Source organism: Elgaria multicarinata, chromosome 6 (assembly GCF_023053635.1).
Source record: "Elgaria multicarinata webbii isolate HBS135686 ecotype San Diego chromosome 6, rElgMul1.1.pri, whole genome shotgun sequence".
Lineage (NCBI taxonomy): Eukaryota > Metazoa > Chordata > Lepidosauria > Squamata > Anguidae > Elgaria > Elgaria multicarinata.
The window spans coordinates 44,383,001-44,409,696 of NC_086176.1; the positions used below are offsets into that span (position 1 = coordinate 44,383,001).

Here is a 26,696-nt window from a genome sequence, read left to right on the forward strand (position 1 = left end):
CTTTTTAAAGAAGAAAGGATGCTACAGCAACAAGAGCCGCCCACATGGGATGGGCCCTGGCATGCCCATGCCAGCCCAGGTGTTAATGCTGGGCATGGTTGCTGCTGCCCCCATTATGTGCTGCTCTCTGGACGGCATCTTTGGGGCCCTGGACTGCAGGGCCTTGAACTTTGGCCACAAGGGCCAACCCTTGCTGCAGTGGCACCTTTAACCAGCAGCAAGAAGCTGGTACAAGAGCTTGGTAGAAGGCCGTTTTTTTTCTCTCCCAGTTCCAACCAAGCCAGTGCTGAAAATGTGTAGAGATGTCACCACCTTGTTCTATTTCATTTTGTTCCCGGCTCTCAAAGAACCCCAGGAAACAAGAACACAGGCAATATTTTAGAGAGGGAAAAGAATGATTTGTATTTTTATGGCATGCTTCAATTAAAAAAAAAAGTTTTGCGTAGATTTAAAGCTAACTTTCCTGAAGCCCTGAGAACTCCACTGCTAGTGTGAGGAGAACAACCAATAAAGGGATTTCAGAACCGCAGTATAGGGATTTCTATAAAAGCGATGCATGTATCTGTCCAGGATGCTTTAAGGATAGAGTTTCCTGCCTTGGTACGGGGAGGGAAACTAGAGGTCCCCTGAGAGAAGCCGTTCTGGGTAAAGGTGATAGAAATTCATTAAATTACTTACTTATCTAGCCTCTCGTTTGCTTGCCGCCAGTGTGTCTGCTCTTTCCTCCATCGCAGGTTCTCATTCAACCCTGGGAACCTATCATTCCCTACAAGGGCAACGTACAGAAGTCACATTGAAACTTTAATATCAACATTTCTCAGGCGATACACATTTCTGTAAGAGGCTACATCCATTGAGATGGCAGCAAGGAAAAGTGTATCTTTTTACGCACAGAACAAAACGACTCATTTGATATGGAAATGCAACAGGTGGGAACAATGTGTCCCCAAGAATAACAAGGCGTGCCTGGATGGGGAAGAGCCAGGCCAACGGAAGAGCAAAAGACAGACACAGACAAAGGAATGAGGCTCCGAAGCCCAGACCAGGGTGAAGTATAGGATCTACCCACACATGACTCTGTGAATGTGGAAATAGGTAGAACCTCTCCAAGCAACTTGCCTTCTTTCAGCAAGGGTTACAGCAAGGATTACGTTATTCTGAATAGCACCTGGCATAATGCTGATATGACATAATGGGTCCCATTCAGAAGACACCTTAAACCATGGCTTTAACCACAGTGAATAAACCAAAAAGCCTAATTCACCATGGTTAAAGCCATGGTTTAAGGTGTCTTCTGAACACAGCCTGGCTTTCTAGCTTAACCTCTGTGGTTAAAACCGTGGTTTAAGGTGTCTTCTGACCAGGGCCAATATGTTAAATAGGAACGGCAATTGCCCCTAGTTCTAGTCCTAATCCTGGTCATAATTTATAAATAATACCAGGAATGTCTCAGAAGCTCTTTGACCAATTGCAAGAAGAATCTAACTCCTGTGTCAAATACTTCAGACATTTCTTCTCTCAAAGCTGATTTCCTTTTTATGTCTACAATTTCTTCGTAGTTTCAGTGATTTATTTATTTATTTATTTTTGCATTTATATCCCACCTTTTTTCCTCCAAGGAAACAAAGTCAGTGTACATAATCCTCCTCTCCATTCTTATGCTTACAACAACAACCCTGTGAAGTAGGTATTGCTGAGAGTCTGTGACTGGCCCAAAGTCACCCAGTGGGTTTCCATGGCCGAGTGGGGACTAGAACCCAGATCTCCTGACTCCCAGTCCAACACTTTAGCCACTACAACACCCTGAGACGAAAAGGGAAAAAGAACGTACCTGTAGGCATCCTGCAACGCCTCATCATTTCACCCCTGGCTCCCTCTCCTCTTAGTAAAGCCTCTTCTAGACGGGCTTTTACATCTCTTGACTTCTGGAGCGCTTGAGTGCTGACTTTGTCTGAGCTTTGTTTGCCCTGTACGTAAGGGATTAAAGTAAGTAGCCCAGACCCACCAGGATCCATGCATCTTCATTAACCCATTCAATGCACAATAAAAAGAGACTCTAAAAACCAATTATTTTTGAACCCTGTGAAAAGTTCAGCAAGAATTTTGTACAAAGATACAGCTGAAGTATATCTGAGAACTGCTTTCTGGTGCAAGAAATTCAGTACTCCTTCACATGGCCATGCTGGCTGGGAATGATGAGAATTGCAGTTCATTTTTCTCCCTCTCTCTCATACTACTAGAACCCGGGGTCATCTCATGAAGCTGATTGGTGGGAGATTCTGGACAGATAAAGGGAACTTCTTCTTCATACAGCACATAGTTCAACTATGGAATTCGCTGCGACAAGATGTAGTGATGGTCACCAATTTGGATGGCCTTAAAGGGGGCTGGATAAATTCCTGGAGGAGAAGTCTATCAAGGCCTACTAGCCCTGATGGTTATGTGCTACCTCCAATATCAAAGGCAGTAAGCCTGTATACACCAGTTGCTGGGGAACATGGGTGCGAGGGTGCTGTTGCACCATGTCCTGCATGAGGGTCCCTGGTTGACATCTGGTTGGCCACTATGTGAGCAGAGTGCTGGACTAGATGAATCCTTGGTTCTTCTCATGTTCTTATTATATCTGGAGGGCCCCAGGTGAGGGATGTCGACTGTAATGCAATAAAAAAGGAGCAACTGGCCTGGATTAGATGGCCTTGTATTTTACCTTGTACTCAAAGCCTGAGACACAGATGAAAAGAAGGTCTAAAATCCTGTTCAGTTGCATAGATGGCAGATCAGCAATCCATTTCTGAATAAGATTCTGATCAGCATTCTTCATGATCCATAGGAAACAGATCAAAAGGTGACGTGTAGTCTCGGGGCTTAAAATGTTGTACTGCTTGTAGGTCTAGGGACAGATAAAAAACGGAATTCACAAGGAAGCAAAACAAAATGGAAAGCATATTTATTATTCCAAACATCATGTCATTGATTATCATGGAAGCATTGCATCTTCTAGCTGTGAGGGCTCCTTTCTGAAACACCCTTTCCATCTGACAAATCCACTGCAGCCATTTAGATTTTTGAGCTGGAAATGTCTCCATTTCAAGTGGTGGGCTAGAGCCTTCCTGGGCAGGGGAAAACCAAGGTGCTTGCTGAAGAATATATATACTAGCAAAGAGGGCTCCAGCTCCCTGCTTACATAGGAATATAATAAGCTGTCTCGTAGTGGGCATGTTCACACAATCAAATAACCCACTGTGGCTTATTTGAGCCATGGTGGGTTGTGGCATGTGCTGGCGGCCATTTTGAAGATTCAAGCTGCAGCTGTGACTTGTGTCGCCTCACCGGCCTGGTTTGATTGTGTGAGGGTTAAACAACCCTCACAGAACCCATGGGCTGTTTTAGGGTTTTGCCAGGGCTGTTTAACCCATGCACAACCCATACCTGCTGGGTTTGGGTGACACAACAAGCCACAGTTGAGACTTAAATTTTTAGGGTGGTACTTGCAGGCATTGCAGCTTGTCATGACTTAAATCAGCCACGATGAGCTGCAGCTACCGTGTGAACCCGGTTACTGAGTGAGTCAGAGCAACGTATCAAAGAGAAATATGTGCAAATACATAATGGAAGTAAACCTACCACTGTGGACAAAGATGAGGAAGAGGATCGTAAGAGATTAAATTGATTCCCAGCAATGGCTAGAGCAATATTCTGGTTAATCTGGCTTGCAGCCTCCTGTTCGTCATCTGGAGATCCAGTGCGGCTTTTCCCATTGCGACCATCAGAAACTGCATTGGAAAGGACAGGCTGCTTAGCTATAACACAGGGGTGGTGAACCTCTCGCAACCCAGGGGCCGAATACAATTTCGGAGCTCTGAGGGCCCGCATTCCAGTGTTGGGCGCGGCCTGAGGCAAAAGAGGTGGGCCCAAAAATACCAGGATATTTTATCTTAAAGCTGCTACTGCCAGAAACAGTTTAACTTTTAGAATGTGGGGGGGGGGGATCTGGGAAACCGCCAAGCAACCAGTAGTTGGGAAAAGTGGCTGGGTCCAGGGGAACCATGGGGGGCCAGATTGGGACCCCAGGAGGGCTGGACTGGCCCACAGGCCTGAGGTTCCCCATCCCTGCTATACCTGAAGGTCTTTGAGTGGCTATTTGTGTGGCCACACTTATGGGAATACCTGCACCTGTGCAGTGCATCTTCAGAACATTCTAGAGCTAGACCAGCAAGGTCTTTGGTGGTAGGGTCTGTGCCTTCAGATCTAGTGAAAATGCCCAAAATATGTGGGTAATATGAGAATAGTTTGATAAGTTCGCAGGCAGGAGTTGCAAGAAATAGTCTATCAAGACTTATGGTCAAGGTGAAAAAGAAAGCGGTAAAAACTTTATTCTGAGTAAAAAAAACATACGAAGTCCTCTCAGTTTCTGGAGATAAAAAGAAACAAACTTCATTGCAAAGTGAGGAGGAAAGAGATAAGAAAGGGAGGAGCCAGATTAGAAGGAAAGTGGTCAAGATATAGGAGCGGAAGAAAAAGGCAGAACCAAAAAACCACAATAAAGACAATAAAGGAAGGTTAATCCCTTATTTACTAGAGATAAGATTAGTCAAAAGGCACAAAGACCACTTTAATCACCGCCTCCCACTGGCCCAACCAACAAGCGACGTTGCCCAGACGTTCTCACTCAGTGCAAAGACTGCCATAGCAACACACAATACCAACCTACAGTGGGGATGTGGGAGAACTGGGCGATAAATGACCACTTGAGGAACATCAGTTGCAGTTCAGCAGCCAGTCTTCCATGGCCTCTGTGCAGTCACACATATGGGAGACCAGAATGTGGGGAAAGCTGGTCTAGCGTCACCAGAGAGAGGCCTTCGTGAGGGGAGGATGAACATGGCAGATGGAGCTCTTTGCTCTGCCCACTGAAGCCCAGCAGATGGGCTGGCAATTACATTTTTGGTGGAAAAAAAGGAAGAGCTGCTTCTACTGTTGCTGCCGCCGCAGTAAGCCCCCTATTTCCTTCAAAGAGGCACGAAACAGTTCAGAGGCCAACCGTCCGCTGAAAACGCCCCCTCCCTTTCCTGGGATGGGGCAGCAAAAAAACCCTTCCCTTGAGTTTGGCCAAAACCACCAGTCCAGTGGAGTTCAATACAGCCCATGTTGATTAGATTTTAAGTCTGTGGGCAAAGACTTTCTCTCTTTTAAAAATCTTTGTACAGTGCCTGGAAGACTTTAGGCACTTTAATATTATGACAACAAGAACAAACAAAACTTGCCTGTAAAATCATGTAACTGTGGAAATGCATCCAAAATTATCCCAACGAGAGGCAGGTAAAGGGCAGCGACTTTCACTTTCACTTCTGGTTTCAAGCAGGATTTGTCCAAGTCATGCGAACTTAACAGGCTGTGGATAGCACTGACCGCTTTCCTCTGCACTTTGCTTATCCTGTCGGCACAAACAAAGGAATGTAGGCGACTACTAAAGAGTTAGATGTTGACGGAAAAGGATCCAGCAGGCTTCGAGGGGAAATCAAGGGTAACAGAATTACGGTTGGGGACATTCTTTGAGAGACACAAAGGATTCATAGCAATATCATGGAGAGAGAATGTTTTTTTAAGCGAAGCAACTGCTGTTAGGAAATGAGTTCAAACCGCAGCCCACATATGATTTTACTTTAGTAAGAAGGATCACTCTTGAAATAAAATCCATGAATTAAAATAAAATGAAAAATATATTGCCAGCCTTATTGTGCACACTGGAACTTCACGGTCCAGTAAAATATGGCATGTGTTCCTTTTTGTCAAGGGTGGCATGACTTGAACCACGGCTTCAAGACCCTAGCCCTTCTTCTGCACTGCTTTGGGAATGTTGGTCATGGCCCAGTATGTAAATAAATTGGAGCTGTTGGGAATTCTAGGACTTAAACCAGGAGCTTCAGGTTATAAGGTTGGAATCCAGTCTTGCAAGTCAGCATGGACTGCGTGGGCTCAGGCCTAAGGTGCAGAAAGGGACAGATGTGCAACATAGTTTCAGGGAAGGGGCTGTAGCTCAGTGGCAAAGCGCCTGCTTTGCATGCAAAAGGTCCCGGGTTCGATCCCAGGCATCTCCAAATGGGGCTGGAAAAAATCCTGCCTGAAACCCTGGAGAGCCGCTGCCACTCAGTGTCAACAATATTGGTCTAGATGGACCAGTGGTCTGACTCGGCCTAAGGCCGCTTCCTCTGTTCTTAACATTAATCACTGTGACTGGCAAGCATCAGGAAGCCTCTGGATCAGCTAGGCTGGAAAACATGCTAGAGCCCTGGACATCTGCCTTGCCCTGGTCTGCAAAGCTGCTGTATATTAGGGTCTGGGGGAGATTCCACACGTCGGACTGAGGGCGCTTCCATGCGCCCCCAGTGCGCCCCCAAAGCGATTGTGTAGCTTGCCTTCAAAGAGACGAGGAAAAGGTGTCTTTGCCCCCACCCCCGCCACCCACCTACCTCCTCGCCGGCCGGGTCGGAGAGCTCGGCGGAAGAAGGCGGGGCTCTCCACTCCGCCTTCTTCCGCTGAGCTCTCCGATCCGGCCGGTGAGGAGGTAGGTGGGGGGCGGCAAGGACGCCTCTTCCTCGTCTCTTTGAACAGGCAAGCTACACGATCGCTTTGGGGGCGCACTGGGGGCGCATGGAAGCGCCCTCAGTCCGACGTGTGGAATCCCCCTTGCTTAGGCTGCTAGGGGACGCTGTGCTAGTCTGTACCCTCTAGCTCTGGATTCAGCTGGGATGGCCAATGGTATTGATCCGGACACTGTGAGGAGGAAGAACTGAGCGCAGAAAACATTTCAAGATACTTGACTGAAACCCAATATGAGAGTGGCCAGGTGTCCTATTTTACAATGGACAGTCCTCTATGTGAAGGGGTCCAGGTTAAATATGAAGAACCATAAAAAGGGAGAGCATCCGGGAGATCTGAAGATGCCCACCAACACAGCCTTCCTGGAGAGAAGGCTGAGCAGTCACACAGGTCACCTAGTCCCACTTTTCCCCACTATGGGAAGACGTACAGCTTGTCTATTTAAATTATAATATGTTTTAAAATTTGCATTTTTACATATAGATTAACAGACGCAAATCTGCGCCCTCCTTCATCCTCTTTTTGGCCTCCCTATCCAACACCATGAGCTGCCACAATCCAACAGCCAGGCCTCTGAAAAGACAAAAACAAAGCGTAAATCTACCCTTCCGCCTCTGTGTCCAGGGCGGCTGCCAATTCAGTGAAGAGGAGCCCGGTTAGGAAGTGCTGCTGCCGGTAATCTGCTGTAAGGTCAAACATGCTGGCAAGTTTTTGATCCTGGAAACTTGAGCAGGAGCTCGAATTCTGCAGAAAACGTATAAACAAAGAGAAGAGAAAATAGTGCTTACATTCCAATCAAATGCATAGATTTAGCAACATCATGAGGCATTATGATTGCCAAAAATATTGCTCCTTATAACATCCTCAAATCTTTTCCTAAAACAATAGTAACATACATTTGTTTTTGTATTGTAAATAGCTCTACAAAAGCCCTTTAGGCAATGGCAGCTTCATTACCCCTGGAGGCTGCCTTGATAGTACCAGGCTACCCCCGCTTTTAGGAAAAACCCATGCTTTCCGGCAGCCATTTGGCTCGCTGGGCCCGCCTCTTGCCCCTTACCCAGCTTCTAGCAACCAATCTGAGGTCACCTTCTGCCCCGGAACACCCCTGGCTGGATGCCGTCGTGAGATCAGATGGCGGAAGAGCCGTCATGATCTCACTTCAACAGGAAAAGACTTTTTTGCTGCGCAGCTTCATCTATTTGCCCCACGGTGGCTGTGAATCAGCTGCTGCGTCATATAACCAACACAGTGCCAATTTGCAGCCACCATAGGGCAAAGGCAACATTTAGACAGCACTTTGGTTTCATTTCATTTTGTTTTATCTTGATATGGTACTTATTATCTCTCAGGTCAGTCTACACATATATACATACATACACACACACACACACACTGCTGTTTGCATGTTTGCAGCATAGGCGTCAATAGCAGTACTGGAACAAAAGGGAACATGTGACACTGTGAAGGCTATACAGCAGGCTGTGGTCCTTCCTCACAAGCAAATTCTCTCAGGGGTAGGTGCACCCCTATGGGTCATCTCCTTATTGACCGGGTCTACTTCTCAGCAGACCCCAGCCTGGAGCTTGGCATTGTCTGTCTATACCAGGGATGTCGGTCCTCAGGCCCCAGGGCCAATTCTGACTCACCTGGAGTCCCAATCTGGCCCTCTGGGATTCCCTGGAAGGCCACGCCCCCTTTCCCACATCGCTAGGTGGCTTCTGCGTTGTTCCCCTACCATTTTGTGGTTTCCAAGACTTTGTGTGTGTTTCCCCCATTCTAAAAGGTAGAAGAGCCTCTCCAAAGGCTTAGTTATGGCAGAAAAATGTTGAACTAAAATATGTTGGTATTTTTGCCTTTTGTCTGGAACGTGGCCCCGGAAAACTTCTCTGAAATTGGATTTGCCCCTCGGGCTAAAAGAGGTTCAGCACCCCCAATACAAATCACTTGGAGAAATTCTCTGTATTATTTCCAGAGCCACTTAGCCTTGGAAGATTCCCGGATTGAGGCTCCACGCAGGTGCAGAGCCCATAATGTGTGATGCACAGAGACCATGAAGAAGAACCAGTAATGATCAAACTGTCTTAGGTAGAAATAAAGATTAGCATTTTTTTGTTGGTATGGCAAACTAAAGAAAGGACAAAATTATTTGGAATAAAGAGGAATTACTATAGGGGGAGAGCAAATCATAGTTTTGAGTATGTGCAACTGTAACTGTACCTGTCAGTAGGGAAAAAATCTAAAAAAAAGAAAGAAAGCAGTGCTGTGGCCAACACGAATTCCTCATGCCTCTGGAAGCTGGGGTTACTCAGCAATAACAAAAAGCACTTGGCATGTGCTCAGAGGTACTCTTTTTGTTAGAATAGTTTCACATTCCCTGGCATTCAAAAAACATGAGTTGAGCCCAAGAGCTTTATCACACCAGCGTTATACTGTGCAATCACTGAGAATTGCATGCAAAGGACTCAGAAGTTTTCCACCTTATAATCTGCTTTGATTGTGAAGTACTCCCATGCATCCTGCCTTAATTGTGCAATAAAGCAAAAAGATTTGCTGTATTTAGCCCCTACTTTCTGAGCGTATCTTCCGAGCCGCCGCTGGGGTGCAGGAGCAGGCTTTTAAAGAAATGCTTACATCCGCGTAAGCTTTAAAGATAAAGACACCAAAATTGGCACAGTAATAGATATTAGGGACCATGAAAGTTTAGGACTATGGGGATAATCTGAGGGAAGCAGGTAGGTGGGATGAAGCTCCTCATGAGATTCAAATCAAGTGCTGTAACAAGGAGCAATGGATCATCCCACAGGCCGCTATCCACAATAGCCAATACTGCACAAATCAGGCACTACTTTTAGCTGCAGTACGGACAGGGCCCGAGTTGGCAGAAGGGCTGCAGGGAGACCAGAATTGCTTAACCGGTAGCCAGCTACAGTATTAAATCATGCAAAAGAAGCAAAAGGCACTGCTGACTGCAGCAAGTTTTACTTTTCAGGTCATTCTGGAACATAAAAGGAGATGATGTTTTTATTTAGCAGGAACGGTTGTCCTGAAATGTTACCTTTCTCAGCTCTAACTCTGCTGGGTTGTATTTGAACAGAAACACGCAGTTGTTTTTCTAAAGTCAGAATCTCGTTTTCAACGCCTGGAGCCAAAATCAGCACTAAGCAGGCGATTTTAGAAAAGCCTCAAGGTTCCTTAAAGGAGGTCAATCTCAAGAAAAGACTCCGAAAATGTCTCGGTATATTTCAGGTACAGTGGTCTGTCATCAAAGGAACCACCTTTGCAACTCTTGATGACAAGTAGGTAGGGTGGCGTGAAAGATTTTGGGGGATTTCATTAAATGGCAGCAAAACTGTCAATGATGATGATGATGATGATGAAATGCCATATTGATTTTAGGCCTCAGGCAGCAAAACATTTTAGATTGTCTCTCTTCTCTTCCATACAGGCAGAGCTTCCAATAGTGGCCAGTTTCCGGAATACCCACGAGTAGGAAGTGAAGACAATTGCTCTCCTGCATTCATTAGTTCCCAGCAACCTACAGATCTTACCTGCCATTAAAATCCAGCCATCCAATGGGAACTTGGGTGCCCTCAGAATCCTAGATTACTTGGCTGTAGGTGAGTGGCAATATAAGGCAACACTGGGAGCAGAGTTGGCTTAAAATATTTTGCTAGCAGCCTGAGACAGGCTGTGGCTCAGGGGCAGAGCAGAAGGTCCTAGGTCCAAACTCTTGATAAAGCTTAGAAAGACTCCTTGCCTGGAACTCTGGGGAGCCATTACTTCTAATTAGTGTTGACCATACTGGGCTAGATGGACAAAGGCCACAGCTAGACCTAAGGTTTATCCTGGGATCATCCAGGGTTCACCCCTGCCTGAGCACTGTGTGTCACCTAGATAAACAGGTTTGACCCCTGGATGATCCAGGGATAAACCTTAGGTCTAGCTATGGCCCAAGACTCAGTACATGGCAGCTTCCTATGTTCCTACAAACCAGATTGCCTTTGCCTCCCATGAATTAAGGCAGCACAATCCATCAAACATTCTCCTGCACACGTTTGCTTTGGGTCAGTTCTCCTTGAACCCCATGGGTCAGATCTGTCCACGCCTAAGTTAGTGGCACCCAGATTCACCTGCCTCCTCTTACCAGAATCTAAGCAAGTCTGTATTGTCAACCAAAGGATTTCCTCCACAGAGAAACCCCTTGAAATGTCACTCTCAAAGAGAGGGCATGGCCGTGGAGCAGCTGTGGCCACAACAAAGTAGTTCTTGTGCTATCCTACTTCAAAAGGGGTATGTTTCTCTTGCCAAGGGAAAGAGTTCTATACCACAGAATTCCTCTCCATCAGCAGAAATCCTGCCCAACCCTACCCTTTTCAGAATACAAAAGCTCTGGTCACACTATCTATGCGCATGTCTCCTCCTCCTAGTCTCATCTCGGTGCAGTGGGGACCTAATCGTTGCTGCCTCCTTCAGACGTGCACATTTCAGCTGAATATAATATAAGCTGAGAATCTGCTGCTTATTTTGTCTGGCAAGAGGTATTTCTAGCCAGGCCTGTTACAATAAACAATGGTTTTTTAATGACTGAGGATGCTTACAGGCAAAGATTTTATGGCACCATCGCACTGGGCTTGCACAACAGGACAACCCACCACAGGCAGGCAGCCAGGGTGCATGTTGTCTGAAAATGGCGCGTTCCCTGCAGAGTGGTTTGATTTTGCGAACCCGCAGTGTCGAGAACCTATATCGTGTTGTAGAGTTTGTTCATACCCATGGTGGGTGGTTGTGTCATCCAAACAAGGGTGAGTGATTTAATCATGAGTTGCCAGGATCGGTTACAGAGCCACTAGGCAAGAGTGTCAAAAAAAACCCCGTGCCACTCTTCACGATCTCGCCAGTGTTGCCTCCAGCATTCACCGATGTCCAAACAGCACTTTGGAATGGCCGTCACACGTTCAATGCCATTTTAAAATTATTATTTTTTAAGCTTTAGGTGTATGCAAATGTGTTTGTAATTCATCACCACCACCATCATTTCCCATTCTTTTGCAAGTGCACAAGAGCACACCTACAGCTGTCCAATATGTGTCCTCTTGCCTCGTCAATTTCCTAGCATGTTTCAGCTATCAAAGGGACCCCTGAAGTGGAGTAGGTAACATACAAACGAGGAGGCTTCCTATAGGCTAATTTGCACACAACCGTGAAGGACCAGGGAAGAACTAATAATAAGAGAAAGGAGGGACCCACTAGCGCAATTCAGAAGCATTGAAAACGTGGGGAAAGGCAAACAGAGCAAGTTCACCAGACTGTGTGTGTGGTGGGGATACAATCCTCTCACTTTCAAATGTTGAACTGACACTTCACAGGGAAGCCCAATCGTCTGTCGAACAACCCAGCCACCATGGATTATTCGCAAGATGGCTTAGCACAGCCTTCCTCAACCTGGGGCGCTCCAGATGTGTTGGACTGCATCTCCCAGAATGCCCCAGCCAGCAGGCTGGGGCATTCTGGGAGTTGTAGTCCAACACATCTGGAGCGCCCCAGGTTGAGGAAGGCTGGTTTAGCATGATGTGTGAACCCAGCCATTGTGTGTGTGTGTGTGTGTGTGTGTGTGTGTGTGTGTAAGGATTACCACCTTCTTATGATGTCATAGGATGATAGGAAAGTGCCTTAAATTGAGTCAGACCATTGGTTCATCAGTGGCTCTCCAGGGTTTCAGGAAGGAGTTTTTCCAACCCTACCTGAAGATAACTGGGATTGAAATTGGGACTTTCTCCATGCAAAACAGGTGCTCTGTCCCTGTGCTTTGGTCAGTAGTAATCAATGAGAGGCAACATGACAAGCTGATCACTAGTTAATCATTGTATCCACTCTATGCTTTCCCCATAAACAATATAAATACATTCTTTTTTAAAAAAAAAAAGAGGGGGGAAAGAAGGGCAGGGTGGGGGTGGAGAGCTACCTGGGATGACAGAGAAGGAGAGGGAGATGTTGGAGCAGATCCTGAAGTCAAAAAGAAGAGGTTCAAATTGAGGTAATGTTCATGACTGCAGAGAATTCGCAGGAACTCCAGCCTCATGGAAATCAGCGTTGGAAGAGTATTCAGTTTAATAGACAACTAAAAAATAAACATTAAAAAAAGAGAGCTTGACAAGTGTGAATAAGTGTACAGAGAAAAGAAATACCTTGCTCCCAGAAATAGAACAACTTCAATAAAAAAATAACTTAAAAGCATCAAGCGCTGTAAATCGCTCCTTTTAATTCTTGCATCTTATAAGTTTCCATCCATTAGATGGTCTCTGGTAGTGGAAACGTTTTATCACTTAGCTGGCTTTCCACTAATACAATGCTTCAGCAAATTTGCCTGGAAAGTAATTTTGCAGTGTATCTTCGTAGCTTGTTAAATTAAAAATAAACTCCTGCAATTGTTATCGGTGGCAAAGCAAACAGATGCACTCCAATATTGTCCTACGATTTGTGAACCGCCTAGGGAGCTTTGGCTATTGGGCGGTATAACAATGCAATAAATAAATAAATACACAGCAGCCAGTGTCTGGCAGCCACTTTCCTTCACACAATTGCATTTCACCAGTAAACTCTACCAAAGTATGATAGTTGTTTGCCATTCATTTTATTTTGGATACAGGAGATGGATGAAAAAAGCTTTAGCTTTCTTTTGGTAGATATTGAAAACCTTTTATGTGGACCAGAGCCAAAGGTCTAAGCATCCCACTCCGACGGAGCAAGCAAGGGAAGTTCAGGGCTACAACGGACAGCAGGGAAAGGCAGCTTCAGATTCAAGAAAGCAACTCTGCTAGGATCACTGTTCAGACGAGACCTCACTGTTTTGGTACAGATCAGCTTTTCCCAACCTGATGCCCTCCAAATGTGTTGGACTACAATTCCCATCATATGGTTACTGACCATGCTGGCTGGAGATTATGGGAGTTGTAGTCCTACCCATCTGGAGACCATGCAAAGGGGGCTGACTGAAAATTAATTAGGGCTGAACCAAAATTACTCATACAGCTTGGGTCTCAAATTTCTTTAGACATACCACCCCGTGTTCTCCCTGCGTATGGGATTCCAGTCTAGAAGGCCTAACAAGAAGCCTTCTCCCCGGCAAGTTAGCTTTCCATACATAGGAAGACTGTGATGCTTTTGAACGAGAGATTCTCCTGCTTTAATTTCCGAGTAGACCAGGTGACCTTAGAATGGCTTAGGGTGCAATCGTACGCATGTTTAGTTCTAAAAGAGACCTACAACTCCCAGTATTCCCCAGCCAGCGTATGCTGGGAGTTGTAGGACTCTGTTGGTCTAAACATGCATAGGATTGCAAGCTTAATAAATTAGCTAATGAATCTGCTTTAGTAAACCAAACTACCTAGAATGGATACTGATCCCACCTATTCTGAGTGGCTGGATGGCTTGAGTCACATCCATTCCTGTTTATCACATTTATCTCCCCGTGACTCTGCCTTTTCTGCACCAGCTATAAATGAAGACAAAAGCTAATCATACAAAGAAATGAAATGAATTGAAACTGAGTCTGCAGGAGCTGCACACTCTGGTGGGAGTATCTAAACACGGTGGGACTTTATAGGTGACTTTTTAAAGTGAGGCCTACCTGATTGCAGTAGTGTTTGATGAGGTTAAACACAAATCCACGATCCATTAGAGAAAGAAGATCATACAGGAAAAAAGCCAGGCTTATGTTGATATTTTCGGCTTGTTCACTTTCCTTTAAAATAAAAGAAGGAGATACTGGCACACAAAATTAGCTTCGTTTTTATACATGGGATTGGATGTATACACCAGGGTAATATATTCCCTGGCTCATCTGCTGCTCATGCTCCACTCCCTCGCTGACCGAGAAGCTCCAGCCAGGCACACTAGCAAGAGCAGCTGTAGGAACTGAGTGATGCCACTGACAACAGGAAGTATATCCACAGCTCAGCCAGGCAAGATTGATGGACAGGCCCCATTAGGTCCAACAGCTTCGAGATCCAAGGAGGGAAGGACTTTGCCTGGTGAACGCCATGAGGGTTACCAATACATCCCTTTTTCTAAAAACTGCCCCAGCCTGATAGTGTGCCTTTAACAGAGGCTTGATTTGGAGCAGCCTTCCCCAACTTGATGCCCCAGATTATGTTGGACTACAACTCCCATCACTCCAATGCTGGCAATGATGGGAGTTGTAGTCCAATACATCTGCAGGGCGGCAGGTTGGAGAAGGCTGCTCTAGAGTAACCAGCAGGTGAAGCTCCTGACAAGATGGAAATAAACATTATGCCCCCACACCAATTCATAGTTACAAGCACAGCTACAGATGCCAGCTGCAACTTTGTTTTTTTTAAAAAAACTACATTTCTATCCTGCCTTTTTTCCTCTTGCAAGGAACCCAAGGTGGCTCACATGATCCTCTTCCTCTCTGTTTTATCCTCACAACAACTGTGTGAGGCAGGTTAGGCTGAGAGTCAGAGACTGGCCCAAAGTCACCCATTGAGCTTCACGGCTGAGTGGGAGCTAGAAGTCCCAGTCCACCATTCTCCCAAGTCCCAGTCCACAATTCTAACCACTATATCCTACTGGATCTCACCAGTGTGGAGCCCTAAATGAAATTTTTATATTTCACCTAGGCTTCTGAAATAACTGATTATGCTATTTTAAAATACTTCCATTGGACTGTTCATGGAATAACGTGAAGCAGAACGTAAATTAGAGTAGAAGAGCCAGGGGGTGTCGCATTCAAAAGTGTGCTGGAAGTCGTCTGAACATGCATTCTCTGGCTTGAAAGCAACATGCCTCGGAATGCACCAGATGTGCATTTATTTTCACCCAAGTTTAGAATCCCTGTCTGTCTTCTGCCTAGTACGGAGAAAGTTGATTCTTAGTTTATTGGCCACTGTGTGCACAGAGTGCTGGACTAGATGGACCCTTGGTCTGACCCAGCATCAGGGCACTTCTTAAGTTCTTATGTTCTTATTGTTGTTTGGGGCTTTCTTAACGATTGCAAACTGGGCGGTATATACATTTAATAAATAAATAAGAAAACAAACAAATAAATAAATAAATAACAAGGTGACCAAGAGCTACTAATCAGCATGCTACTGAATACCTGTTGCTGAGGAACACTAGTGGGAGAAGGCTACTGCCCTCATGTCCTACTTGTGGGCTGCCCAAGAGTTACCCATTGTGGGAAACTGATGCTGGACTAAATAGGTCTTGGGTCTGATTCAACAGGCAGCGGAGATGAGTGCTTCTGATGTCAGTGGAGAAGTGAATCGGCTGTTGGGTGGTATAGAAGTGTAGTGAATGAATGAATGAATGAATGAATGAATAAAATCCACTTCGGATGTCAATCAGAATCAATCAGATCTGTAAAGGAGGTTGGATAGCTCTTTCAGGGATCTGATTGGTTCTGACTGAGACCCGGAGTGGATTCACCGCACCACTGACATGGCAGCTTCCACTGCCAGCAGGGCTCCTGCTTACCCTTACTGTATTGGGATGGAGCAATGATCTAGATTTTCCACAGCTGCCCAGTGTTGGGGGAAGTAAGTCTTGGAGGAAATAAAATTATAGTACACTCCAACGCATTAGGATATGTATTTGCTTTGAACTGGGAAATTACCTTCTGTGGTTTGACTAAAAGCGCAGCAATCTCAGAGGTGACCACATTGACTATCGTGGTGATGTCATCCTTGAAGCGATTGGAAAACCGAGATCTGCGGGGAGCATCCTGCTTCTCCGTGTTATCCACATGCTGAGCCATGCTCTTGACCTTCAAAAGAATAAGCACTCTTTGTTAAATGGGAGGCTTTTAATAGATCCAGACCAAACAGGGGTCTTGAGAGAATTCACACATCTGGGAGCATCTCAAGAAGCCAGTGATGTTCTCTCTGCATTCCATGAAACCCGAGACCAAAAGCTCTAAACTGTGTTCCAGAATCTCTGGAGCTAAAATCGAGTGTGCAAAGTACATGAATGCACACTTCCAACTTTGAACTTAATATTATGTCCCAGAACTCATGCACATAATATAACAATACACAAACTTTCTGGCTTGATCTAACCATGATGTTGGGTGGTAGAAAAAAAATCCCAATCCAACAACGTGAGGATTCAACCAGCCATATTGAAACTTGGCTGTGTTTATGGTGCTGATTCTGTGTGCAGCATTATTAGCACACCAGAATGGCATATATCTACGCCACAGAACATTAGTATACTAATGTTGTGCACATCGTCAATGGTGATCTGGTTTAAATGTTATCCTGCCATGAGAAACTCTGAACAGGTAGATGTTTTAAATACTCCTGACCCTTTGTATTTCTTTCAGGGCCAATCCCTGTCCATTTGCGTCTTACTAAACAAGTGATCAAGCTCAGTTGAGTCAGTTTTCCTTCCTGAATTCTTCTATTGGCATTCAAATAATTATAGGTTTATCAGAGCTTTTCTACATGAGGCTGTTAATCACTGTATCTACTTTTGATTCTGTCGCAGAATTGAGATCCCAGATCTACCCAAAGATTTTTCTTTCCTGCTTTTCCACTACATAACCTCTAGGTGGCACAGTACTATAGAAGAATATTGCAATTTCACAGGTAGAAAAATACCTTTTCTTTCACTTTCAGAAATAATACCCCATTTTCCCACTCAACACTCCGCCCCCCGCAAATGGGAAAGTGTTCCTAAAAAACAGAAGTGAAACTGGAGGATCACAACTTCGTCTAAAGGACCTGTAAACAACCATGAGTAAGGAATCATGTAGAAAGGCTCTCAAATGTCTTGGAATCTAAGTAGGGCCTTATGGAGGAATGTTCCTAGATGCTAGGAAGTAATTCTGCCCCCACAACCCCTTTCCCGACTAAGCTGTTACCATTTCTAGTTTGTATAGTTTGCACTTGCATATGGTGCATCATATAGGAAGTCACAATGCCTGCCAGTGGGAAAGAACCACACTGGGATTAAAGCTTTCTTCAGTTGAGCTTTATCAAAACGTTAGTCAGAAATTGCACCTAAGTCCCCTGTTCCCAAAAAACAATTCTGCGTTATAAAATCTTACCAGCAGTTCAAAGAAGAACCAGGCATACTTGAAGACCGATTCTCTCACCATACCAGTGCTGACCACCATCTGAAGTGCTAACTCTTCATGGAAATGCTACGAAGCATATTAAAACCAAAATGTGAATCTATCCTTGCTTTCAACATTAGACATCAAAACATAATTCTGAGAGGAGAAAAATCCAAATACATTTTCCTTTTAGAGACAGAGCAGGCACACATATGCAGACAAACATCAAGAAAACACCAGAAACTGGCAGAGGCCAAAGGAAGTAGGTTAGTAGAACAGCATGCAGAAGAATATCATGGCCATGTATTATTTTAATGGCAGGAGCAATACTTAGATGGTTAAGCTCTGGTAAAATCAGGGCTGGCCCTACCATTAGGCAAAGTGAAGCAGTTGCTTCACATGGCAGATGTTAGAAGGTGGGAGCAAGGTGTTGGAGGCGACAGAGATGGGTGGGCCTTGCAGCCTCTTGTACACTCCTTCAGCTAGCTGGCTGCCTTCATGTGCAATGGAGGATGCAGTGCTATCCACCAGTGTTGAAGAAAGATTCAACTATCAGCCCAGTTGGCTTTTGTACATGGAATTGGAAGGGGTACCATTTGGGCCCATAGCCGGGGGGCTGGGGAGGGGCTGCCCCCTGCCCTACATTTTCTCTGCTGCCCCTATATATTTTTTTACAAACAAGTAAATAAAAATAAACCAGTTTACAATTTTGTCTTAAAAAACCTGCAAATCAGATGAAATCAAATGAAAAGCCTGCAAATCTCCTCTTTTGGTGCCCCCCCTCCCAGAACCTTTAGGCAGACTACGGGCCTGGAGCCATTTTGTACTTTGCCTAAGGCAGCAAAATGCATGGATAAAATGAATTAACAAAGCTTACAAAAAGCTTCTTCAGGGCTGAAATAATTAATAGGAATCACAATAAATTTCTGGTGCACATTGCTGGTACGAACAGGTGGCAAAGACCTGGTACAGATGAGGTGGTTTATGCACAACCGTGCTGAGGGCCTACATGTTCTGTGGGACCCAGCCATCATTTTTAATTCCTTCATTCTATAAGGGAAAACATGCGCAAAAGGGGACTGTCACATAAAACAACACAGGAGCCTTCAGCTTTAGTTAAAGCAAAATGATACACACTATGAAGGCATCATATTTGAAATAAATCCTTCAAATATGGCTTAAACCAGTGAATTTAATGCATAATTCTGTCTGGCCTTCTGCACAAGGTTAAACATCAAAATAGCATCCCTTTTTAAATTTTCCTGATGTCCTGGCTGGTCATTCCATGCTTCCTTGAAACATGGGGCTTCCTGACATTCCTCAGCAGAACAGGCAAAAGTTCTGCCCCATCAAAAATGCTCTCCTAGGGCACATCTACACAAAGGGTTTCTGCATGACGCAGCCGCCATTGTGAAGCCAGCAGGGGGCAAACCCTGTAAACGCCGCTCGAAAAAAGTTGGGCTCTTACCCCGACTTTTTTGGCAGCGGAGCCCATGGCGCCCCCTGATTGATTGCCACGGGCATCCCCATGCCTCTAGAAAAGTTAAAAAAAAAAAAACAGGGACGGGGGAAGAAGAGGAACTGGCAGTTCCTCCCCCTCTTTTAAAATTTTTATTATCTATATCTGCGGAGCTCCGCAGTACAGATAAGAAAAAGAAAAAGAAATGGGGGCAGGTGGGGAGGAACAGGCAGCCGGAGGGAGGAGACGTGGTTCGCCCAGTCACTCTCACGTCCTCCTCTGGCTGCCTCGTTCCTTCTCCCCCCATTTCTATTTTTATGATCTGTATCTGCGGAGCTCTGTAGATACAGATCATAAAATTTCAAAAAAGGGAGGAGGAACGGCCCTGTTCCTCTCCTTCCCCCCATCCCCCATGTTTTATTTTTTATTTTACTTTTCCAGAGGCGCGGGGGCAGAAAATCCACACTTGCCTTCCTTCCCGTGCAGATGCCAAAGCACCGCCGTAAAGACGGGGGCCTGGGTATCCATCCAGGGTATCTGGATGGATATCCATCTGGGTATCTGGTGAGAAGCCCATGACTTGGATCATTTGCCTTTTGCCCTTTTTCTGCTGAATCAGAGAAATTCGATTATGATCATTAGTAGGAATCTCCACAAATGTATATACATTTAATTAAAGCACCCTGTTACACTGCGCATAGTTTAACAGTGAAATCCTGGGCATATTTACTTAGAACTAAGTTCCAAAGTATGAAAGGGGGCTTACCCCTTAGTAAGCGTGCTTACAATTGCAGCTTAAAAGTGGTGTGTGTTTTTAAAATAAAGCCCTTCTTTGTTCATTTTTCAACATCACGTGCCACTATTCTGGCCCAATTGGGCTCTGAAAGCAATTTATTAAAAGATGCCTCATCTGAATCTCTTTTAACAGGCAAGTCTTTTTTCTGTCCCATTCTTCTTCCTTTGAAGAAGAAGAAGAAACAGTCCATTGCATCTTCCCTTTGGTTGTTGCAAGTGGCCTGCTTATAGCATTTCAACTAGCTGGCAGTGTTTGTCCATGACTAGTGTTGCATTATGTGGCAGTCTACCTTTTTACTGGATGATAGCTGAGGGCTTGTGCAGGGACTTGACGTATCACTGCTGGGCTCACTATAGCAAGACATCCGGTTGTAGCTACGATCTGCAACCTGGAGGAAATGACCAGAAGCCGTACATGAAAAGAGTTATCGGGAGGGCAAGTGTGCCAAGTTTAGAAAAAAGCGAAAAGTAAAGAAGGAAAGTAAAAGAAGGGAAGAGAGTAAATTATAAACACAATTCCCCTTGCATGACATGTGTAATGGAAGTATTGTTATATTCTCAATAAATTAAACAATGCACATACACGACTGCCCCCATGTGTTCCAGTTTAGTACTGCGCTTTCAGCTTTACTGCTCTCTCTACATAGCAACAAAACTGGAAAAAGGAAAACAAACAGCTGACCTCTAGTTTGAAAAATGTGCAACAATAATTAGAATCCTATTCAGTACCTAGTGAAATTTTCTCAATAGACTTTAGACACAGACATAGGGGTAGGTGAGTCCATTATGTAGACAGGACACCTCTCTGGCATAGAGTAAGATTTATACTGCAGTAGTTGGAGAACCACTTATCTGATTCAATAATACAATTCTCTAAGATGGACATTTATTGTCCTGTTATATGAATAATGTCATGAAAGGTACTGGGAGGACATTATACGAAAGTCAGTTTTGGACTGCACTAGCGGCATATGTAAGATGGAGGGAACCACATATTTTCTTGGTTAATCCCTTTTTATTCTAAAATGACATGAAGCTTTTGGAGTTAACTTGGGGTTATATTCCTTTTAGCCCATATCCTGTAATTTTGCATCTAGATATTACCAGCATTCTTAAAAGCAGCATCCTTTGCATTTGCTGCCTCGGAGCCTCGCATGAGGGCAGTAAATTGTTCCAATAATTATCCAATAATTATTTACGTAAGCGATCTAGTGGTTGCCACAGCCATTAAACCATTTCTGTGATGTGTTTAGTTCATGATATGACTCCAGTCTTCGCAATATACTGTCCAGACACATCAGCTTCTACGTGCAGGAACAATGAAGGGTTACAAATGAAACCTGACCCTGAATTCGGCACTCTATTATTCTATTATCTCCCCTTACCCTGGAGGCCATGATGGATCGGACTTCTTCGTCACTAGCGGCTTGTGCCCCAGCAATATCTGGATTACTGCAGCTTGTTGCCCTGCTCTGCAAGAGGCGAGAGCCCACGGAGACAGCCGTGGTGCGGCCATAGGTATAATAACGGGATTCAGGCAGATGAGCACCTCCTGGTGTACCTGCAGAGGAAACCACAACAGCATCATTGCAGGCCAGTTGTGCTACAAAATAAATGACTCTCATTCTCTTATCCTCCCTCAAGTGATTCGTCTCATCTTTTTGTTCTATGAGCATCATCAGATGAGAGTTTATTGCACACTCATTACTGCCCACTCACAGTTTTTCACGGGTCCTTTTGATGACGGCGTCTCCCTCCCATGCATCCCCCACTCCTTCTGGCCTTCTTTCCCTCACAACATAGACCCTTTTAAATCTGATTTTCTTTTTTAACAAAATGTGCTGGGGCATGCTGAGAGTTGTAGGAGTTTTTTCTGCCTAAACATGCATAGGACTGTGCCTCCTTAAAGGAATAACATGGACACATAGGAGGAACCTCACACGTACCCGGAATTTGGCTTCATTGGTTATGCTTGGTGCAGCAGTTGTCACTGCTGGGGAGATTAGCTGCTTTTTAGCCTGAACATCAGTGACAGTGACTTTGACAGTGAGAGCTACCTTGCAACAACAACAAAATGAACCAGATCTGGCTTCCCACAGTCTGCATGTATGAGTCTTTAGATTCTAGCCAAATAAATGAGGAAAATTGTGCGCCAGTTGTACTCAGAAAATCTGCGATCAACATACCATAGCATTCAGATGGTGGATGAATGGCTGAGTGCAACCTAGATATTTATAGAATGATTGTCAGCCGCAGGTCAACTGATACACAAATGAATCTCCTCCATAAGAGCCATGTACTGCTTTTAAGCCATTTTCCCCCGTGCTTACATTTCAAGTATTAGATTTCATACATAGTTCATGGCAGAGTGAAAGATATGCCACTGTTACTTGGCAAAATAGACCAGGGTTGGGCAACTTGTGCCCCTCCAGATGTTTTGGCCTACAGTTCCCTTAATCCCTCATGATTGGCTATGACTGCTAAGGCTGATGAGAGTTGTAGGCCAAAACAACTGGAGGGCCACAAGTTGCCTGCCCCAGCAATAGGCTCTTAGAGTTACATCTGTCAGCCACGATGCATCACTCAGTGTACACACAGCAGCTATTCTAGCACTGACATCTCCCTACATAGGTTGTAATCCTATGACCCTTACTTACAGTAAGGCCCTTTGCACTCATTGGGGCTTACTTCTGAGAAAATACTCATAGAGTTGGGTTGGATGAATGAGTAGGGAAGTGGAAAGGTATTTCTACTTGTTACCCACAACCCATAACCAACTTATTTTTACAGAAAACTCAATGCTGATACCTAGTTTGAAGTCTCTTTGAACCTCGGGAAGACGGAACACATAGTAGACATAAGATGCTAGCAGACAGTTTCTCCCATGCTGGTCCTTGCTCAGGTCTTTGCTGTTGTGGAGGCTATTCACTATCGCGGCCACAGATTCAAAGGCAAATTGGGAGAAGTTGGCTGGAAACAAAAAAGGAAAGACTTTGTTTCTGACGCAGTTTTATGCAGAAAATGTGTAAAATGATTCTCACTTTATCACAGACATTCCCTGGTCAACAAATACATTTCTCAGTTTAATCTCATCCATAACCATCTGAGGCTGCTGACTTAAACAGAGTATAATATCCTAATTAATTTTTAAATTGATAATAAAATAGGTAATCTGTGACTCAAACTCCTACAATCCTTACTCAAATAATTCTCAAAACAATTTGTTCATAGGATCAAATATATCTTAATTCATAATCAGTGTTTTCAGACCTAGGATCTCCTTTAGCTAAACAGACATTCTGAGGCACAACTTTTTTTACGGTGCTGCTGCTGCTGGTGTAATCCACCTTAGTTCTGGCTGCAATCCAGTTGTGGGTTCTAAATGATCAGTTGAAAACCAATGCCCTAAATAGATTAGAATTTTAAACTGCACCATATTAACAATGTTCTTAGCTACTCTGCAGAGTTTAATAACCGGGATGGGTTGGGAGCATTCAACTCAGTTCTGAATGCCTGAAAATAATTTAGGACCAAATCCCCCTTTTCTTTTAAACTCTAATAATAACTTTATGCCATTGAAAATAGCTCTTCTAATCGTTGCATTTTTTTAAAAAATTTTTTTTACAAAGTTCTGACTCTTCTACCAGATAGGCTGGAGAGCTGGTGAATTTCCCCATTTCTTCCATCTGAAGATTATGAGCGTCATCAGTCGGGGGGGGGATCGCGTTTCCTTACTGTCGCTTTCCCCCCACTTCTGTCCCATAATACTTCCTCTTTCTTCACACCGGGGAAGAAACAGGAAGTAAACAATCATCATGTGTCCCATTCAGGGGCCGTTTTCATCACGCTGCTTTTCCTGCACACAGCAGGAAATGGCAGCACATTTCATTTTTTAAAAAAAATCAGATTTAAAAGGGTCTTTTTTGTGATGGAAAGAAGGCAAGAAGGAGTGGGTGATGCATGGGAGGTGGACATTGTCGTCAAAAAGACCTGTGAACATCCATAAGTAGGGAGTAACAAATGTGCAATAAAACACTCATCTGATGATGCTCTATGGGAGAAAAGCTTATGGGTTTGACATGAACAGTATAGTTTAGTTAGTGCAACTCCATAGTAGGAAGTACCTGTTTGGCCAGCTATAACCATGGGTTGGACGGCCAGCTGAAATAGCTTATCCAACACCAAGTGTAAGAACAACACTAGGGGTTCAAGACGGGAGGAATTCAAGCAAATAATGCTAAGTTTCAGCTCATGTTCAAGAGTGCCTTCTGTGATCTTCTCATTCAACACTCGAATAGGGAAGGCGACTTGGCTTTCTAGCGCATGGCACAGGGTGAAGAACTTCTCAAGGTGATTGTCCTAGAAAGATAATCCAGAAAGATTATTATTATTATTTATTTATATAGCACCATCAATGTACATGGTGCTGTACAGAGTAAAACAATAAATAGCAAGACCCTGCCGCATAGGCTTACATTCTAATAAAATCATAATAAAACAATAAGGAGGGGAAGAGAATGCACCAAACAGGCAGTATAAGAGTCAGAACAAAATCAAGTTTTAAAAGCTTTAGGAAAAAGAAAAGTTTTTAGCTGAGCTTTAAAAGCTGCGATTGTATGTGATGCGTGGCATTTCTTACATATCCTGAGCTTCTGCTCCCAAATGGCAGATAATGAAAATACAGAAGACAAATGTTCCATAATTTTTGTAAGTCAAGCTGCTCAGTTCTGCAAAGCTCAGATTACATTTAAAAATGCAAACCTAGTAAGGCATTGTAGAGGTCAAACTTTTATATAGTCACGTTAAATTGTTATTTGTGTATTTACTCCAGGGTTTAGTCACTTCTCATTAACAATTATAATATTAGTAATTAAAAATGACATTGTGATCCTACTTACAAACCCATGAAATTGACGCAACACACGATTATGTAATTTTATTCAGGATTCTAAACTTAAATGCTCTAGTTTAAGATTACCAACCAACAAAACCATGAAACTAAGATAATATCTGCAGTCCGTCACAAGGTTCCTTTTCTCCTGCAAATTTATTCTCAGATGCATGTAAGTCCCATTGAACTCAATGGGTACTCATTTTTTCCACTCATCAGGGGTGGGGGAGGAGTCTTCAGTGTAAAAACAGCCCAAGGGGGAAGGGTTAAAAAGCACTTGCTTCTTCCTCAGTTGTATAGGAATCTCAATTGGTACAGGCACAAACTAACATTTTGGGTAAGTGTTTTTACCAGAGGAAAAAAACTTGCCTAGATACAGCTGCAGCTGACAGCCCCCTCCCTCCTGCTGCCAACTGCTGAGGATGTAAGAGGGAGATGGAGCAGCAGCCTTTCCAGTGCCTAACTTTGCTTTTTTCCTTCTCCCTCCCAATCCCCTTTCCTTTTGTGACATGTCTTTTAGAGCATTTCTACAAGAGCGAATCATTGCCCACTTGTGATTGGGGACTCATGAAAGTTTGCAGGTCCTTTAAATAACGTCAATCTTCAGGAAGTCTCCTGCACTTTCCCCCCACCATCCTGCTTTTAAAAAACGCAGAGATAATCAGCTATTAAAAAGGACGGGGGACCCAAAATCAGCCCCATGTAAAGTTGGCTATAATTCTGCCACTAGATGGTGGAATTTCATTAAAGTGAATGGAAGTGAATAGCCTACGCAGAGAGAAGTATTCAATTCAAATCATGTGGTCGCCCATGACCACCTGCATAATGGCGCCAACTGAAATCCCAAAAAGAAAGTAGAAGCAAAAAGCCAGTGGGATTTTTTTTTCAAATGCAGAGAAGATTGCAAAACTGGAGGCAAGGACTGTCAAGTATGAATAAGTTTATTACAGTATAACAACCAGCACTAGGACTGTCAAGTAAAAACAAATCCCTTACCTGCGTGTGAACTGATGATATTCCTTGCACTTCAACATTAAAGACCCCTTTGTGTCCTTCAACCCATTTAATTGGAGGAGATTGTGGAGGAACTTTCTGTATTGAAGATGAAACAGCAATCAAACCATATACACCATATACATGCACAATATATGCAAATATATTTAATACGTATCTTCTACGATTTGGGCATTTTTTGTAATGAACACTTCACATTTGCACCTAACATGAACATCTGCAGTCCAACCCAAGCCATTTCCATTGAGAGTATGGCAGCCTTCCTCAACCAGGTGCCTCCAGATGGACTACAATTCCCATCATCCCCATCCAGAATGGCCGTGCTCATTGGGGATGATGAGAGTTGTAGTCTGATATGTCCAGAGGGCACAAAACTGGGAATGGCTGGATTCTGGCAGGCCACTGTCTATGACCTACTCTACTACACAATTAATTGATTTCAGCATGGGCTCAATTTACAAAAAGATCCCGCCCAGTCCTTCCACAGATGGGAAGAGGGGCAAGGAAGCTGTTCTAAAGCGTATTGGCGGTATTTAATTAGACGTGGGCATAAGTTTGCTCCTCCTGAATGAACATCTGATCCTCAATTTAAGGAAAGCAAATATTAGTGTACTGGGAGGGCAGGGAGTCAACCAGGTCGTTTTAACAGGGCAAGGTGCTTCTTTTAGAGTGTTTTCCCCCATTACCTCTGCTGAGTACATTGAATAGTTGGAAGGCAGTTTATCCAAGGCAACAGGGAGGCAATAATGGCCTGTTTGGAGACGATCATTTAACAGAATCGGCAGCCACTGGAACAGATGAAGGGGAAAACAGAGTGTTATATTATTGCTGTATGTGATGCTGGATATTGATCTAGC

At 44.1% G+C, this 26,696-nt stretch overlaps 1 protein-coding gene across 1 annotated transcript in view; it reads right to left on the reverse strand.

The window, feature by feature from the left end:
- The window catches only part of DOCK8 (dedicator of cytokinesis 8), an 89,152-nt gene that overhangs the window by 24,238 nt on the left and 38,218 nt on the right, over positions 1–26,696 (reverse strand). Inside the window, exons 18-33 of the mRNA XM_063129296.1 lie at positions 26,526–26,627; positions 25,822–25,917; positions 24,059–24,293; positions 22,743–22,904; positions 21,320–21,495; positions 20,225–20,323; positions 17,672–17,767; positions 16,238–16,387; positions 14,231–14,344; positions 12,566–12,721; positions 7,205–7,344; positions 5,265–5,434; positions 3,625–3,773; positions 2,708–2,890; positions 1,832–1,967; positions 679–766 (exon numbers count right to left, since the gene is read on the reverse strand). Coding sequence (XP_062985366.1) covers positions 679–766; positions 1,832–1,967; positions 2,708–2,890; positions 3,625–3,773; positions 5,265–5,434; positions 7,205–7,344; positions 12,566–12,721; positions 14,231–14,344; positions 16,238–16,387; positions 17,672–17,767; positions 20,225–20,323; positions 21,320–21,495; positions 22,743–22,904; positions 24,059–24,293; positions 25,822–25,917; positions 26,526–26,627 — 2,252 coding nt within the window. The remainder of the gene's footprint in view (positions 1–678; positions 767–1,831; positions 1,968–2,707; positions 2,891–3,624; positions 3,774–5,264; positions 5,435–7,204; positions 7,345–12,565; positions 12,722–14,230; positions 14,345–16,237; positions 16,388–17,671; positions 17,768–20,224; positions 20,324–21,319; positions 21,496–22,742; positions 22,905–24,058; positions 24,294–25,821; positions 25,918–26,525; positions 26,628–26,696) is intronic.